The sequence below is a fragment of the Mytilus galloprovincialis genome, chromosome 11 (genome assembly GCF_965363235.1).
Source record: "Mytilus galloprovincialis chromosome 11, xbMytGall1.hap1.1, whole genome shotgun sequence".
NCBI lineage: Eukaryota > Metazoa > Mollusca > Bivalvia > Mytilida > Mytilidae > Mytilus > Mytilus galloprovincialis.
In genome coordinates, this window is record NC_134848.1 from 9,519,958 (window position 1) to 9,537,224 (window position 17,267).

Genomic DNA, 17,267 nt, shown 5'->3' on the forward strand with positions numbered 1-17,267 from the left:
TTTGAACAAATTTAATGTCACATGATTTACATTGTTTACATGTCGTACGTGCGTTTTAAACAACGGACGAAAGAATGGTCCTTTAATATTTCCACGAACACTGATCACATTAAGCATGGCTGTCGAAATCGAGCAAAGAGAGTAAGTGATTCTATTTGTTTGTGATTTCATCAATGCAATGTTGCATTTGACTATTTATATAACGCATAGGGACCAGTGTACATTGAATTTTAACATCGTACACTCTTTTGTTTCCATCTTGTAGTCATGTCATTAAGATAAACATTAACTACAGCTTCAGTTTTTAGATATTTCCCTAAAAAAGTTCTACAATCCAGCTCATATTATAAATGAGCACCTGCAATGGTACACTCCAATCATGATGAATAATATGAGACAGGCATTACCTGTGAATAAGGACGAAGTCTGTACGAATTATTTTTTTTGTAACTTACATATTTGTTAAAAAAAAGAAACGGAAAAACAGTAATGTTTTCGATTTTGGTTCTGTTGTTAGGGATTTTACTTGTGACATTATTTAAGTTATGACGTCATGTTCAATGTAAACAAAGAAACACAATGCATCAGGTAACGTTTTTACATTCATATCAAAGACAAAGACAAGGAATTATTAATTATTAAAAATGAAATATTGGTATTGTGTTCCTTGAGTTCCTATATTTTAATAGACTACTCAAAGTCTCAAGTGCTACAACGAGACCAGAAGAAGGAAGTAGATTTCTGCATTCTGCGCAAACTAAAAAAAAGCGACAAAAAAACATTTGAACGATTTTGAGTTCATAAGTATACATTGAAAATTTCAGGAAATTTTTCCCGATTTTTTTTTTTATTTTATTGATTTTTCTTCTGTATGTCCCCATATAAAATAAGCTCTATTTAGAGTCATCATAGTATACAAACAAGGACATACTTTAGTGTGCTTTAACCTACATGTACATTTGACAGCTCATTGTACATGTTGTCTTCTTCTTCCTGTAAGCAGCCACTGTCAACTGGTTGACTATTCTGTCACATTTTAGAGTGAGTGCATGTAATATTTTTGAAATTTAATAAACAAAAAGAATGGGTGTAATTTAAAAACATGTCATTTAAAGCTTATGACGAAGCTGAGCCTTGAAAGATACAGGACTTGGGGCACAGACAGTAGAGTTGGGCAATTTCTATTAGGTTAATAATAATAATGTGGCACTTTTTGCATTTTTTGTTTGGTTGTTCTTCTTCCTAGTTCGGGAAAGACTCTGGTGTTGGAAGGTGGAATATGGCGGTTCTTGGTAACCCTACTGCAGATGCCTACTGGTCTCCAGGTTTGGACCTTAAATTTTGTATGTTTATCACAGACCAATATTTATTTTCCTGTAAATTTCCTTTATAGTCACCAATGCTCATAATGGACCTTGTTGGTCAAGTTGTCTAATTATAAGTATCTACTACTGTAATCACTACTAAGCCAGTCAACACTGAGGTTATTAGTTGGAACCCCGCGTCTGCTGTTGCACTCAATTCCAATCTAAATTGACCAGGATTGTCAGTTTTCCTGTCGAAGATTTTCTCCAGCTCCATCCACAAATATAAAATGGCAGCCATGAAATGCCCAAAAGCAGTGCTTTAAAGTGGCACAGAAAATCAAATCACAATGCTTATGTTATTTTAAATTATTTTTTCAGTGTTGTTCGTCTGATTGAGCAGTATCTCAAGGAAAACAATTTACTACGGACACTTACAGTTCTACAAGAAGAGAGTGGGACATCATTGAATACTGTTGATTCTGTAGATGGGTTTGTCTCCGACATCAACAGTGGTCACTGGGACAGTGTGCTCCAAGCCATACAGACACTAAAACTCCCTGATCAAAAACTTATAGATTTATATGAACAGGTGAGGTCTAAGCTCAAAATAATGGTAGTAGGGCTAATGTGCTACAAGGAAGGGAGATACTTCAACAAACTAATAAAATAACTTAAGGTGGTACCTAACACTACAGGGAGATAACTCTGTAAAATCAGCAGAACGTTTTAATGACGTTGTGTTGTTAAGGGAATATCAAGCTTCTCAATGATCAAAATTAGTGTTTGTCAAACTGCTATATAACCAGTGTAATTTTTCTGATAAAGTGGTTGGTTCAAATTTTTTGAAATTTTTATATTTTTGTCAAAGGGTCAAAGTAAATACTTTGTCAAAATTTTATGAAAATTAAACGAGCCAAATTAATTTTAGTGAAAGTGTTGGGTACCACCTTAAAGATTATATAAATAAACAGGCAAGATCTTAGGTCTGACAAAATGAATGTCACATTGACAACAATATAAAAAAGAAGATATGGTATGATTGCCAATGAGACAACTCTCCACAAGAGACCAAATGACACTGAGATTAACAACTATTAAAAAAGTCACTGTATGGCCATCAACAATGCTCATTTTGCCACAAGCTATACAAGCACTCAGACTTGGAATAAAAAATATGCTTTGAATAAATAAGCAATGTCATAGATCGCAAGAGAAGTCATTTTCTAACCTATACAGGAACTAAATTATCAAACAACCACATCAAGAACTGTTTGAACTTTTTGGATACATGGTATATGTAGCTAGGTGCTAGCTATAATGGCACAAAAATATATATTACTTAATCTCCTTCAGGAAAACTAACTTTTAAAGATAATTTGACTGCTCTTGTTAAGTTTCTACTTAAAAATGTTGTATGTATTTGGCTTTCAAACTTGACTGTTCCTCATTGTGCATAGACAGTATGTGCAGATACAAGGTATCTCTACCAAGATTATTTTTTTGTATTTTTGGGTTGCAATGGCATTTCCTTTCATTCATATGATAAAGGGGGTCCTACATATTAATCTGAAAATATTAATTATTCATGAAAATATTTATATTTATATTTTTAGATTGTATTAGAGTTGGTAGAATTACGTGAGCTTGGAGCTGCAAAGACATTACTTCGACAGACAGATCCCATGATTATGATGAAACATAACCAACCAGACAGATATATACATTTAGAAAACATGTTGGCTAGGTCATATTTTGATCCAAGGGAGGTGAGTTCAACCAAACAGACAGAAATTTAAAAAAAAACAACATATGAGATAATTACAACAGATATTTATGTATTAGTTACAAGAGCACAATTAACAGCAGTGGTGCCCTTTGGAAAATGCATTACGAATAATTGTTCTCTTGTAACCATACATATGATGCACTTAGAAAATCAAACAAGGGAGGTAATTTTAAAAACAGAGAGAAATATGTATGTATTTACAAAACATGTTGGCTAGGTGATCCAAGGGAGGTAAGTAAAAAAAACCTCATGAAAATTAGAAGAAAAAAAAACCTGTTGGTTTATAAGTACAACTAGACATACATGTGAATAATACTTATGATACACTTGTAAAAGTAAACGAGGGAGGTAATAATAAGTACATTTATAAAGCATACTGGCTTGGTCATACTTTGATCCATGGGAGGTAATTATTGGTATAATGAGTCATACAAGACATTTAGAAAACTTGCTGGCTAGTCAAACTTCACTATAAGCTTTTACATAACAATATCAATTGGCTTTCACAGTGACAAATACCAGCAACATACTTATTTTTTTAATTGAATATTCATTGGGAAATGTATATTCATTGGCAATTAATTTTACTGGTCAAAATAAACAACCTCCTTACATATATATTTTATTGCAGGCATATCCAGAAGGTCAGACAAAGGAAAGAAGGAGAAATGCCATTGCTCAGGCCTTATCAGGAGAAGTTAATGTAGTTCCACCATCTCGTTTGTTGGCTTTACTGGGACAGTCCTTAAAATGGCAGCAACATCAAGGATTGTTGCCTCCAGGTAAATCTATAGTTCATAGTATGAACTTCATACAGAATGAAATGTAAAACTACACTACAGCTTATGCAGTCTGTTATTTCCACAAGCTCTATTTGCCATTTTGTCCAGATCATAATTGACCATAGATTTATTTTAATGGGCCATTGCTGTCAAATTCATGTTCTGCAATTTGACTCAAATTATCATATTTGATTTATGACATACTAAAACATATATCCAAATGGAAAAAGTCTAAAATAAACAATTTACAAGGCATGGGCTAGATAATATGTAGCAGCGTTTCCTGTGTATTAAGTCATCTTATTAATTAGACAATTGACCTCCGAAGACTGCTGAGTCATATAAGTTATATAAATATACAAATAGCATGAAGGATAGCAAACTCATGCAATTGGATTTTTATGCCCCACCTACGATAGTAGAGGGGCATTATGTTTTCTGGTCTGTGTCTCCGTTCGTCTGTGCGTCCGTCTGTGCGTCCGTCCGTTCGCTTCAGGTTAAAGTTTTTGGTCACGGTAGTTTTTGAAGAAGTTGAAGTCCAATCAACTTGAAACTTAGTACATATGTTCCCAATGATATGATCTCTCTAATTTTAATGCCAAATTATAGTTTTGACCCCAATTTCATGGTCCACTGAACATAGAAAATGATAGTGCAAAGTTCAGGTTAAAGTTTTTGGTCAAGGTAGTTTTTGATGAAGTTAAAGTTACATCAACTTGAAACTTAGTACACATGTTCCCTATGATATGATCTTTCTAATTATAATTCCAAATTAAAGTTTTGACCCCAATTTCACGGTCCAATAAACATAGAAAATGATAGTGTGAGTGGGGCATCCGTGTACTATGGACACATTCTTGTTCTAAGTTAATTTTGTATTATAGGTTAAGAATATAGAGTAACATCTGTTTTACCTGTATAAGAATGCAGATTTTTTGATTGAATCAGTCAATCAAGTGATTTACTTTTGTTTCATCTTCCATATAGACATTTTTTTCCTTTTAATAACTGAACACACATAATTTATGCGTAAGCCATCTCTACTTACGATTTTAAATTGAAGGTCAAGTGAATAAAGATTGAATGTTTCTTACTTTATTTTGACAGATTTGAAGGCAATATGAGAATTTCTTTTACACTTTCACTGTAGAAAAACACCCACCCATATATATATTTGAAATTTGCTTTTCTTTGGTCTAACTTGAATATGTTCCTATAAAACAGCCCCATGTCAATTATATGAAACATATTCTGCTCCTAAGAGCATTTAGAACATAGGTTTTGAGTACAAATAAGTCTGCATCAGAAAGTTGTTGAAATTTATTATACCTTCAACTTCTATGAAAAAAGTGTTACATCTACTTCATTTGAAATTTGGTGGATAATTGTATCATTGGTAATCATACCTATTGCATGATTTTTATATAAGCAAAATATTCTATTTAATGTTTATCTTTTAGGAACTACAATAGATGTATTCAGAGGAAAGGCAGCAGTCAAGGAACAAGAAGAAGAAAAATATCCTACACAGCTTAGTAAAACTATTAAGGTAAAGAACCAGAGAAAAATGTTTGCAAATGTGTTTCAAAACTAACACAAAAAATGCAAATATTCTGAGAAAAACTATCATACAAAACTGAGAAAAATAAAAAAAAAATAAAAATTTACTCAACCAAATCAAGGAAAAAACTCTGCACACAGCTAATCTAAAAAGGAAAAAAGTACAATACTCAACCGAATAAAATAACAACTAAAAAATATTGTTCACAACTGAATAAAGATAACTAGAAAAAAATCTTTACACAACTGAATATCAAAATATTCTTTACAACTGAGAAAAAATACCAAGGAAAAGCTACACCAATTTGTCAGAATAGCATGGTTAAAATAGCTATATACATTTTTTATACATAAAAAATTAAATCAAAACTACAAATTATTCTACATTATTGTGTAAAATCAATTTTAAATTTAGTTCAACATAGTTTACCCATACAGTATTTTTATGAAAAATAATAAGAAAATAATATTATCCACATGGCATGATTATAAATTGGTATGTGATCATCTGGTTTTCATCTTTTTACAGTTTGGACAAAAAGCTCACATTGAATGTGCCAGATTTTCTCCTGATGGTCAATATCTGGTCACTGGGTCAGTAGATGGATTTATAGAAGTTTGGAATTTTACTACAGGCAAAATAAGAAAAGATTTGAGATACCAAGCACAAGTAAGTCTTTTTATGAGGCTCTAGAAACTTTACATGCTTTAGATAAAAGTGCTTTTATTGGTGTTTTCATCCTTTAAATCAGAGTGTGAGACTTAATGCATTGAGAAAAAACAACGTTTAACTGCATATTTAAGATCTATAGCCTTAAGCATAGATTTGAGCTGGATTCAATTTATTATTTTAAAGAAAATACCAAAATAAAGAGAAGACATAGATGCCAACCATTACGATTTTCCCGTAGTTTTACGATTTTGCCATCAAAACTACGCTATTACGGTCAATAGTCCAATATTTACGGATTCCTAGTCGCCGCCGTTCAATTTTTGAAAAACGCGGATTTTTTACATTGCCTCTCCGGCATGGTCCGGTTTTTAGAAAACTCCAGTTTCAGTTCCGTTTTCTCGGGAGTTATCGAGTATCGTTAGGTAACTAACTGACTTCCGAAGAGTCAAACACGCATTTGAACCATGATTTCTAGTGGCTTTCCCCGTTTCTGTTCTTCTCCTTTGCAGAATAAAAATGTCAGAGTCTGGGCCGTCTGCCCCCAAAATTAAAAAGAAAGCCAAGGGTCAGCGATATAGGGCTGAATATTAAATCGAATACCCATGCCTTATAAAGTCAACAAAGGAAAATTGCGTGTTTTGCACATACTGCAATCAAGATGTAAGTGTTTTGCACGGAGGTCGGGACGACTGTAAAAGGCATGTCGAGTCCAAAAAGCATGAGAGCAATGCAAATCTCCAAAATAACAACTCGAAGCTTTCATCTTTTTTTGAAAAGAGAGTATCTCCAATGGAACTCCAAGTCACAAATGCAGAAATGTTATTTACAAATTTTATTATAGAACATAACGTCCCAATTGCCGTCAGTGATCACGCAGGACCTTTATTCAGGAAAATGTTTCCTGACACTGAAATTGCTAAAAAGTATGGTTGTGCAAGAACCAAAACGTCTGCAATAATTGACAATCTCTCAAGAGACAAAATTGAAACTATTGTGGAAACACTTCAAAAAACCTTTTTTGCATGTGCTACAGATGGCAGTAATGATGTCAACACACAACTATATCCCATAGTAGTTCGTTATTATAATAAAGAAATTGATCAGATAATGACTGCTTTGTTATCAATGCCAAGTTGTAATGAAAGTTGTACTGGGGAAAATATTTTCAACTTGCTCAATCGGGAGTTTGTGAAATACAACATACCATGGGGAAATTGTGTTTCATTTGGTTGTGACAATGCGTCAGTGATGACTGGAAAGCACAAGGGTGTTGCTAAATTTGTAGCCGATCAGAATGAAAATATCTATATAAGTGGTTGTCCTTGTCATCTTGTACATATCGCTGCACAGAAAGCAGCTCAGAAAATACCAATAAAATTTGAAGATTTGCTTGTTGATATTTACTATTATTTAGATAAAAGTTCTAAGCGTAATTTAGAATTAAAAAACTGTCAACTGATGTGTGAAATAAAAACCCACAAAATCTTAAAACATGTTGCTACAAGATGGCTTTCATTGGGCAAATGTTTAGAAAGACTTCTTGAGCAGTGGGATGCACTGAAAATGTTTTTTGAACAAGAATATGAGATCGAAAAGAAAAAAAAGGAAAAACAAAAATTAGCTAGTGAAAAAAAGGAAAAGAAAAATGCTACCTCAACTGTGACATCTGAAAAAAGTAAGGGCAAAGCAAAAACTGACAAAAATGAAGAAAAACAAAAAACTGATAAAAAAAAAGACAAATCAAAAACTGAATCAAGACCTTCTGGATCAAAAACTAACACAGTTACGGTTTCTAAACCAAGCAATCCATCAACATTTATGGCAAGGCAAGCTTCAAATGACAAAACATCTAAACCTAAACAAAAGGAAGTCATATTGCCATCAAGGGTAGAAAGAGTACACAGATTATTAAGTAGTCCAAAGACCAAGTTGTACTGTCTTTTTCTGAAACAAACAATTCCATTATTTGATTCATTTAACACATTTCTACAGAGTGACAAACCTTTAATCTATGTATTAAGGAGAGAAATTCTTGCATTACTAACTGACTTATACACCAGATTTGTGAAGCCTTCATCTATCACATCCACTAGTAATCTGTTAAAAGTTAATTACACTGAAAGGAAAAATCAAAAAAGTAGGGAAGACCTTACCATTGGAGCAGAAACCAGAATTCACTTGAGACTTGTCAAACTCACTTCTGAAGAAGAAACAACTTTTTATCAATCCATCAGAGAGTTTTTTATGGCTGCTTGTGACTATATAATAAAAAAACTTCCTGTAAATGACCCTCTCTTACACCATGCAGAAGTTGTAGATGTAAAAGTAAGATCAAATCAAAAGTTCTGCTCAGTAGAATATTTTATTGATAAGTTGTCAATGGCACTAGTATCTGATACTGCATCAGATAAAAACAGCATGAAAGATCAACTAGAAGTCCAATTTTCCCATTATCAAATTGAGAATCTTTCGCCTGACATCACTGAAGCAGAGAGAATTGACACTACTTGGAATATGATTGCTAAGATTAAGGGAACTGATGGAAAACCAAAGTATTCAGAACTGTCTAAACTAATGCTTGGCATACTAGTTATCCCACACAGCAATGCTGACAGTGAAAGAATTTTCAGCCAAGTCAGAAAAAATAGAACTGAAACTCGGCCTAATTTATCAGTGTCAACTCTGTCTTCTTTGATGGTTGTGAAAACTTACATGACCTCCACAGACAAGAAGTGTTATGAACACACTTACACACCAAAACAATTGAAAAGTGCTAAGTCAGCAACATACCAGGCATTACAGAATTGACTGTCCAGTTCCAGAATTTAATTGACTGTTTTATATATGTTTTAAGTTTGACAGTGTGAACTCATAAAGGATTATGAACAATGTACTTGTCACATTAAAACATTTAACTTTACTATTCTTTTTATAAAACTACTTCCAACACCCAAGTTGAAGTATTGTCATTGATATAAGATGTACTAACATCAAGGGACATACAAAATATATAAATTAAAAGAACATGCCAGTAAACATTAACAAATTCCAATAAACAAAAACAATGGTACAAAAATGTCAATCAAAATGTCTATTAGAAACAAGACTAATTATGAACAACTTACGAATGGAATACATACTACAGATAACATACATGTATGTGAAGAGACATGTTTTTGCACATCTTTTTGCATCAATTCGTCAGTGTTTATTTGGTAAATGCATGTTTTTGAATGATTACTGAAAAGTTTTCAAAATTACTGAAAATTTGATAGATTGTTACTGATTGTGTCAAAAGGGGGTTGGCATCTATGAGAAGACATAAAAAAAAACTATGAATGAACAAAAAAACAAATATAATGGCAAAAACTAAAAAGGGAAAATATATACAGTGCTACACAGAAAGTGAGAAATATAGAATAACCATACATTGTCTCGAAATATCAATGTTATTTGTACAAGGCTTAGAAACGGGTAGAAAGCGAGGCTGTGCCGAGCATTTCTACCTGTTTCGAGCCGAGTACAAATAACAGATTGATATTTCGAGACAATGTATGGTTATTCTTTATATACTGCAACTCTTATAACTGTTCAAAATTAAGTATTTAGGGTAAAAACCGTCATTCTTTAATTGTGAGCGGACAACGTAAAATTGCCGCAAACCTGTATGTTTTATTGACGTCATAAATAAAACTCCACGGAAACACATTGTCAACGTCATAAACAAGGTGATATACGGTCAGTGACTGTATATCACATATGAATATACGGTCAATGCAATTTGACTGCTCAAATAGCACAGCTGCAGTATATAACAAAATATTTAGCCATCCTTATCCCCACTGAACAGGGATCTTTGAGGTGTATTCTGCATCTTTGCTATTATTATGCACAGTCAAATTGCAGCCATATAAACATTTGAGATGTGCAAAATTACTGACTGTATAAGGCTTTGATTGTCCAGATTTAATGTTTTTCAGAAGTGAAATGTTTGCATTGATTTAACAGTTGTGCAAAACATGTAAATTAATCTCCTGATTATGAAAAGGACACCCTCTTATTTTCTAATGTTACCAGCTCTGTAAATTAAAATGTATAATGCATTATTTTGAGAAATTTTGAATAATCCTGTATACTTTTATTCAGATGAATTCTATTTATTTCAGGATAATTTTATGATGATGGACGATGCTGTTTTATGTATGTGTTTTAGTAGAGATGCTGAAATGTTAGCAACAGGAGCACAAGACGGAAAACTCAAGGTAAACTTGGCTTTGGTTGATTGTGGATTTCACACTCTTTCATTCGGTTACATTTTTTATGCCCCACCTACGATAGTAGAGGGGCATTATGTTTTCTGGTCTGTGGCTCTGTTCGTCTGTGTGTCTGTCTGTGCATCCATCCGTTCAGGTTAAAGTTTTTGGTCAAGGTAGTTTTTGATGAAGCTGAAGTCCAATCAACTTGAAACTTAGTAGACTTGTTGCTTATGAATTGATCTTTCTACTTTTAAAGACAAATTAGACTTTCGACCCCAATTTCACGGTCCACTGAACATAGAAAATGAAAGTGGGAGTTTAAGGTTAAAGTTTTTGGTCAAGGTAGTTTTTGGTGAAGCTGAAGTCCAATCAACTTGAAACTTAGTAAACTTGTTGCTTATGATATAATCTTTTTAATTTTGAAGCCAAATTAGACTTTTGACCCCAATTTTACGGTCAACTAAACATAGAAAAATGAAAGTGGGAGTTTCAGGTTAAAGTTTTTGGTCAAGGTAGTTTTTGATAAAATTGAAGTCCAATCAACTTGAAAATTAGTACATATGTTCCCTATATTCACGGTCCATGGAACATGGAAAAGGATAGTGCGAGTGGGGCATCTGTGTACTTTGGACACATTCTTGTTTACATTGGCAGTTAAATTTCAGTATTTTTTTGGTCAAAATTGTTATTTTCTTGAATTTAGTCTGCTCACATTTTATTTTTTGTGTAATATGTGATTTACTTTTAGAAAACTGATACAACTGACAACATATGATGTTAGATATAAAACTTGACCATAAAACAAGGAAATTGAATTGGTATATAATGTTTACATTGAGCATCATACACATATTTTTATTGTTTGAGTTTAGAAATTTTATTTCTCATTCTTCTGTATACATACATGTTTTACAAATTTCATTATGGAATTTTTCAGGTGTGGAAAATTTTAACAGGACAATGTCTACGAAAAATAGAAAGATGTCACACAAAGGGTATAACCTGTGTAAACTTTTCTAAAGACAACAGTCAAATACTGAGTTGTTCATTCGACCAGGCTATTAGGTAAGCAGTCACAAACTTTCTTTGTGTTGTTATAATTAATATCTAGATTTTCTTTTGAGGCAAATATGTGCTTTCCAAAGGGTTTAAGGTGGTACCCAACACTTTCACTAAAATTAATTTGGCTCGTTTAATTTTCATAAAATTTTGACTATGTATTTACTTTGACCCTTCAACAAAAACATAAAAATTTCAAAAATTTTGAACCAACCGTTTTGTCAGAAAAATTACACTGGTTATATAGCAGTTTGACAAACACCAATTTTGATCATTGAGAAGCTTAATATTCCTTTTACACCACAACGTAATTAAAACGTTTAGCTGACTTTACATAGTTATCTCCCTGTAGTGTTAGGTACCACCTTAAAGGTGTGTGGTCCATACCAAACAGATCAAAAACCTTCTATTCTGTCATTTTGATAGTTGCTATGTTTGAGCTATTGATTTTGCCATTCAATTAAGGACTTTCTGCTTTGAATTTTCCTTGAAGGTCAGTATTTTTGTGATTTTTACTCTTAACTGCTTATTTTTGGTAATGATAGATAGATATTTTTATTTATTTTTATATTTTAAGTATAACTTGGTATATGTGTAAAGGCAACACAGCATATTACAATTTTAAACATGTATTATGCCCATTCTCATGTACAAAATATTATTAGAATAAATATCAGAATCATATTAATCCTTATTATATCTAAGTCTGGTTATTGTGATGCAATCTAGTACATGTAGTAAAGAGGCTATCTTTTTCAGAATCCATGGTTTGAAGTCTGGCAAACTACTGAAGGAGTTCAGAGGTCACACATCCTTTGTAAATGATGCAGTGTTTACACAAGACAACCATCACATACTAAGGTGAGTCAAAAATCAAATGCAAAAGTGCAAGGGTTTCACATTTTAATATAAATAAGACCGTTTCCTAAAAAAAAATAGCCAGACAATGCCGTACTAATAATTGAAAATCATCAACTATAGAAGGTCGCATCCCATGCTGGGTTAGAATCCTGAAGAAGATATTGAGACTTTTTGTGACTGTTAGGTTAACTACCGTCCTTTAAAAGTAGACTAGTCCGACAGATAACCTAACTGTAAGACTAGGTTACTTCTAAAGGAGGGTAGTATACCTTACCTAATAATGACTTCACGGTTCAGCTAGCAAGCAAGCTAACCAAAGATAATACCTTTACCTACACACTCAATGCAAATTGCTGTAATGACCAATTAGAAAAGTTGTCTAAACTAAACAATTAAATAGTCTTGCTTACTGTTAGCAACAGCTTACTACTCCGTGTGAGCCAATGCTCCTTGTTGAAGATCATACTTTGACCAATAATGGTTTATCTTTTAAAAATTGTGACTTGGACGGAGAGTTGTCTCATTGGCACTCATACCATATCTTCTCATATCTATTGATTAACAAGATAAAATAACCATGAAAACTGTGTATGTATTGACTTCTATGGTTAAGTTACAAGTTATAGAACTTTGAGATGACCTATCAATTTTGCGTGAGACATTTAGATACATCCTTTATGTATTTTTTTCAGTGCCAGTTCAGATGGAACAATAAAAGTTTGGAATCTCAAAACAACGGAATGTTCAAACACGTTTAAATCTCTTGGCGGTACAGCAGGAAGTGACACCACAGTACATAGTGTGCATCCTTTGCCGAGGAACGCTGAACAGTTTGTCGTCTGTAACAGATCTAATACAGTTGTCATTATGAACATGCAAGGCCAGGTATGTCACATGATATTTTTATGCCCCATTTATGGGCATTATGTTTTCTGGTCTGTGCGTCTATTCTTTCATTCGTCTGTCCACCTGTCCCACTTCAAGTTAAAGTTTTTGTTAAAGGTAGTTTTTGATGAAGTTGAAGTCCAATCAACTTGAAACTTAGTACACATGTTCCCTATGATACCATCTTTCTAATTTCAATGCCACATTATATTATTGACCGAATTTCAAGGTCCATTGAAAATGATAGTGCAAGTGGGGTATCTGTGTACTATGGACACATTCTTGTTTTCTGTTTTTTTCAATGATACCTGTTTATAAAGATCTTTAATTTTAAGATCAGAAGGAGGCGTTGTACTGCTTTACTCCATTCATTTCACTATGATGTTCTTTAAAAGAACTGAAGCATGAAATTTGGTATCAAGCTTCAAGTGAGTGTGATATGTTCTACATTCATTGCTTATCAATTTCCCATTTACAGAGTACTAATTCTTAAGTAAACAAAGAGGCTATGTCATGCCATTAGTTGCTTTAATAAAAGGGGTATGTTATTATTTAGAGGGATCACATGTTTGAGGGGGGGGTAGGACCTTTATCGGGACTCAGGGATCAGGTGTTTTTAAGCTCGGGATTTCGGGATTGACCCTTTCAGGATCCGGGAATTCTTTTTTTCGAATTTAGGGATTTCGTGTTTTTAAGCTCGGGATTTCGGGATCAGGACCCCTTCTACCCTCCCTCATGTTTATTATTTTTATTTTTAAGCTGTACAACTTAAATAAAAAAAGTGAAAACAGCACCATATAATTTTCATGTGTCCTACACAGCTACTTTTGCATAGGTACTATTTCTGCACTAAAAAAATGTAGTACTGGAAATTTAATTTTAATATTTAGTACTATTTCTTTACTTTAAAACTATTGTAATATTTAGGTACTTGTATTTTACAGTACATGTACTTGATTTGTATTAAATATCTTGGTACAGAAATAATACATTATTCATGTTATTCCATGTTTGAAAATCATAACTTAAAGCGATTTGAAATAGAAAAACTTTCAAAATGCTGAAAATGTAACGGTAGTAACCAAAAATCTGTAGTACCTAAATTTCAAGTACAAATAAAGTACTGTAAAATACAGGTACCTAAATATTACAATAATTTTAGAGTAACAAAATAGTACTGAATATTAAAAGTAGATTTCCAGTACTAAATGCAAAAGTAGCTGTGTAGGCGCTTTCCTGGATTTACTTTTATCAGGAACGTTCACAGTCTCAGAAATAAGAATCTATAAAAACTGAAACAGTTAAACTTAGAAAAAAGGACCTTAATTAATAATAAATCAACTTAAATGTGAGGTTTTTAATTTTAGATTGTCAGAAGTTTCTCCAGTGGTAAGAGAGAAGGAGGAGATTTTGTTTGTTGTACATTATCACCGAGAGGAGAATGGATCTATTGTGTTGGAGAAGATATGGTGTTATATTGTTTCTGTATTAGTACCGGCAAACTTGAGAGAACTTTAACTGTAAGTATTCACTAGATTCCATGCTATTATAATTCAAATATTGGTAGAAATAATTTTGTGAGTGGAGAACAGGTGTATTTTTATACCCTTCATTAGAGACGGTAGTATATTCTATATTTGTCAATCATCTTGTCTGTTCTTCCATCATATTTTCATCACACTTTTCTTAGATACTACTTGAACAGAATGACTTTATTTTTGTCAAGCATTTTTATAGTGCAGAATTGTAGTATATATTAAGTATTATAAGAACTGTCTTCAACTATTTTGCAAATGCTATGAAATCACATTTTTTTCAAACATTATTACTGAACTGAATGACTTCATTTTTGGCAACGGCTTGACAGTGATGAGTTTTAACATTGTTTTGTATCTTCATATACTAGAATTTCAGTAAAATTATATTTCAACCATGACAGAATAAAAAATAAATTGATGTAAATTAAGAAATTTGTTTGATGTTTTCTAGAAAAATAATATATTTTGAATTAAGATAGTTTTTTTTGTATGTAAAATTTCCAGAAATTGCAAATAATATTCTCACATTTTCTTCAATTGTTCAACATATGCAATAACAAATGCATGAAACAAAAGTGGTGTAAGTAGTTGAACTACTGTATCACAATCTTGTCAACACAAAGGTTGTGAGTTAGATTCCCACAAGAGGCTGGTGTGCTAGACTTACATCTTAATTGACTTTTACTACCTACTCTCCAGGCACTCTTGTCTTTCTCGACAGATAAAAATGACAGCCACAAAATATCACAATAGCATTGAAAGTGACATTAAACAACAATCAATCAAACAATCAAGCTGTTGTGAGGCAAAGAGTTTGTTTGCATATATCAATAAATCAATTGCACAAAAGAACAAAAAGTATATTGTGATGATGTTTATAAGACAACAATTCCTTAAAATACTCAGAAATATAATGAGCTACTGAAGGAAGTATTTAACAGTGGGTCTCATTGGGGTCAAGCGTGACGCGGGATTGCCGTTTTTTTGTAAGCGGGACACGTGAAAGTCAAATTATTGTGTCGTGAAAACGGGAAATGAGGTCTAGCGGGACCCGGGAAATGACAAAAAAATGAGAATTGCTTACGTACATAGTGTAAGCGGGATACAGGAATCTGACAAAACAGTAAGCGGGATCCGGGATCGGAACCCCCAATGAGACCCCCTAAATAAAATCCATGAAAAATTATTCAGATTTTTGTCTTTCTTTACAGGTACATGAAAAAGATGTAATAGGAATAACACATCATCCACATCAAAATTTACTGGGGACTTACTCAGAAGATGGACTATTAAAAATATGGAAACCTTGATCAATGTGTTCGATAATTAATGTGACATTTGTTTGAAAGACTAAGTGAAGAAAATGTGTTTGAGATGGTCCCTGAAGTGTTTGAATTTTGATTTAATATGCTGAAAGGACAAGAAGATATTTAAGATTTCCTATAAAATGTATTGAAAATAATGAAAACTGTCCCTATATGTTTTAAACACTATGAAATATTCATAATGTTCTTAAAATTGGTTCAAATGGGTATTTACGTCTTTTGTGTAGAAATGCATCTTTAATTTTCAGATGCATTTTATTGGATCCTCTATGCAATTTTTTTCTGTTGGTGGTGTGAAATATATTTTGGTCAAAGTAAAAAAATATTGTTTCAAGAGAGAAAATAAAATTTGACAGTATTAATCAGCAGAATAACTAAAGAAAAGCTTGGGTCAAGGAAATCATAGACACATATATTTAAATATTCTGCAAGAAATAATGCATCAATTGTCAGAGCTAATAAGTTGAAACATACCTTAAAAAAATGATTCTACACAGTCAATTTTGAACGTTTTGCAATAATTTTAATATTGGGTAAAAATACCACAAAGTTGATGTTTTTTAAAAAGATTGCGACATTGAGTATTATTTTAATTCCATCATTTTTGTTGTCACTGTAAATATTCATTATGTATAAATAAATATATAAAATGTCAATAAAAATAGAAGATATTTGTATTGTGGTTGATTTTATGTACTAAATTATATCATGTATATTGTTGCCACAACTGATGGTTTGTGACAGTTTTCTTAGTAGTTTATTTACACTTATCAATTGCCTTTTCATACTGAGGTTGTGTGATCTAGCCCCCATCATGTCTTGGTTTCATTTGCCAGTTTTCTTTCCAAGCATTGTTGGTTCTCTCCAAGTACTCCTGCTTCCACCACCAATAAAATCTGACTGCTGTGATATAACAAATCGTGCTGAAAGTGAATTCACTCAACTAAAAAAATGTTAAAATAACCATTCAATCAATCCATTGCCATTAGCTATAGAGTTCATAATGGTCTGATGGTCATTGCTCAATGTTGAATGTTGGAGGTGTGCAGTGGTGTCATCTTGTAAAGAAATGGCCATCCCTACCTTGAATCTATCTTTTTTATTTTCTTTGCTTTTACTGTACTGACAAAGTCACTTAGCACCAGTTTTCATTGTTTGAAAACTGAAGAAAAAAATCATGAAATTGCCTAGGCTACTAGTATCTAATAAAATTCATTCAGAAAAATAACAAGGAA

The 17,267-nt window shown here is 32.6% G+C and overlaps 2 protein-coding genes across 2 annotated transcripts; both read left to right on the top strand.

Annotated features, from left to right (window-relative positions):
• The first annotated feature begins 12 nt into the window (after positions 1–12).
• Positions 13–16,703, top strand: LOC143051611 (WD40 repeat-containing protein SMU1). The gene is made up of 12 exons (XM_076224508.1): positions 13–141; positions 1,686–1,896; positions 2,921–3,073; positions 3,725–3,875; positions 5,336–5,424; positions 5,965–6,105; positions 10,275–10,370; positions 11,302–11,429; positions 12,183–12,284; positions 12,977–13,169; positions 14,537–14,689; positions 15,919–16,703. Exons 1-12 carry the CDS (start codon positions 116–118, stop codon positions 16,015–16,017), a joined length of 1,542 nt encoding a protein of 513 aa, XP_076080623.1. The 5' UTR covers positions 13–115; the 3' UTR covers positions 16,018–16,703.
• LOC143051610 (uncharacterized) lies at positions 6,321–9,427 on the top strand. The gene has a single exon (XM_076224507.1). It carries the CDS (start codon positions 6,898–6,900, stop codon positions 8,914–8,916), a length of 2,019 nt encoding a protein of 672 aa, XP_076080622.1. The 5' UTR covers positions 6,321–6,897; the 3' UTR covers positions 8,917–9,427.
• Positions 16,704–17,267: the final 564 nt, after the last annotated feature.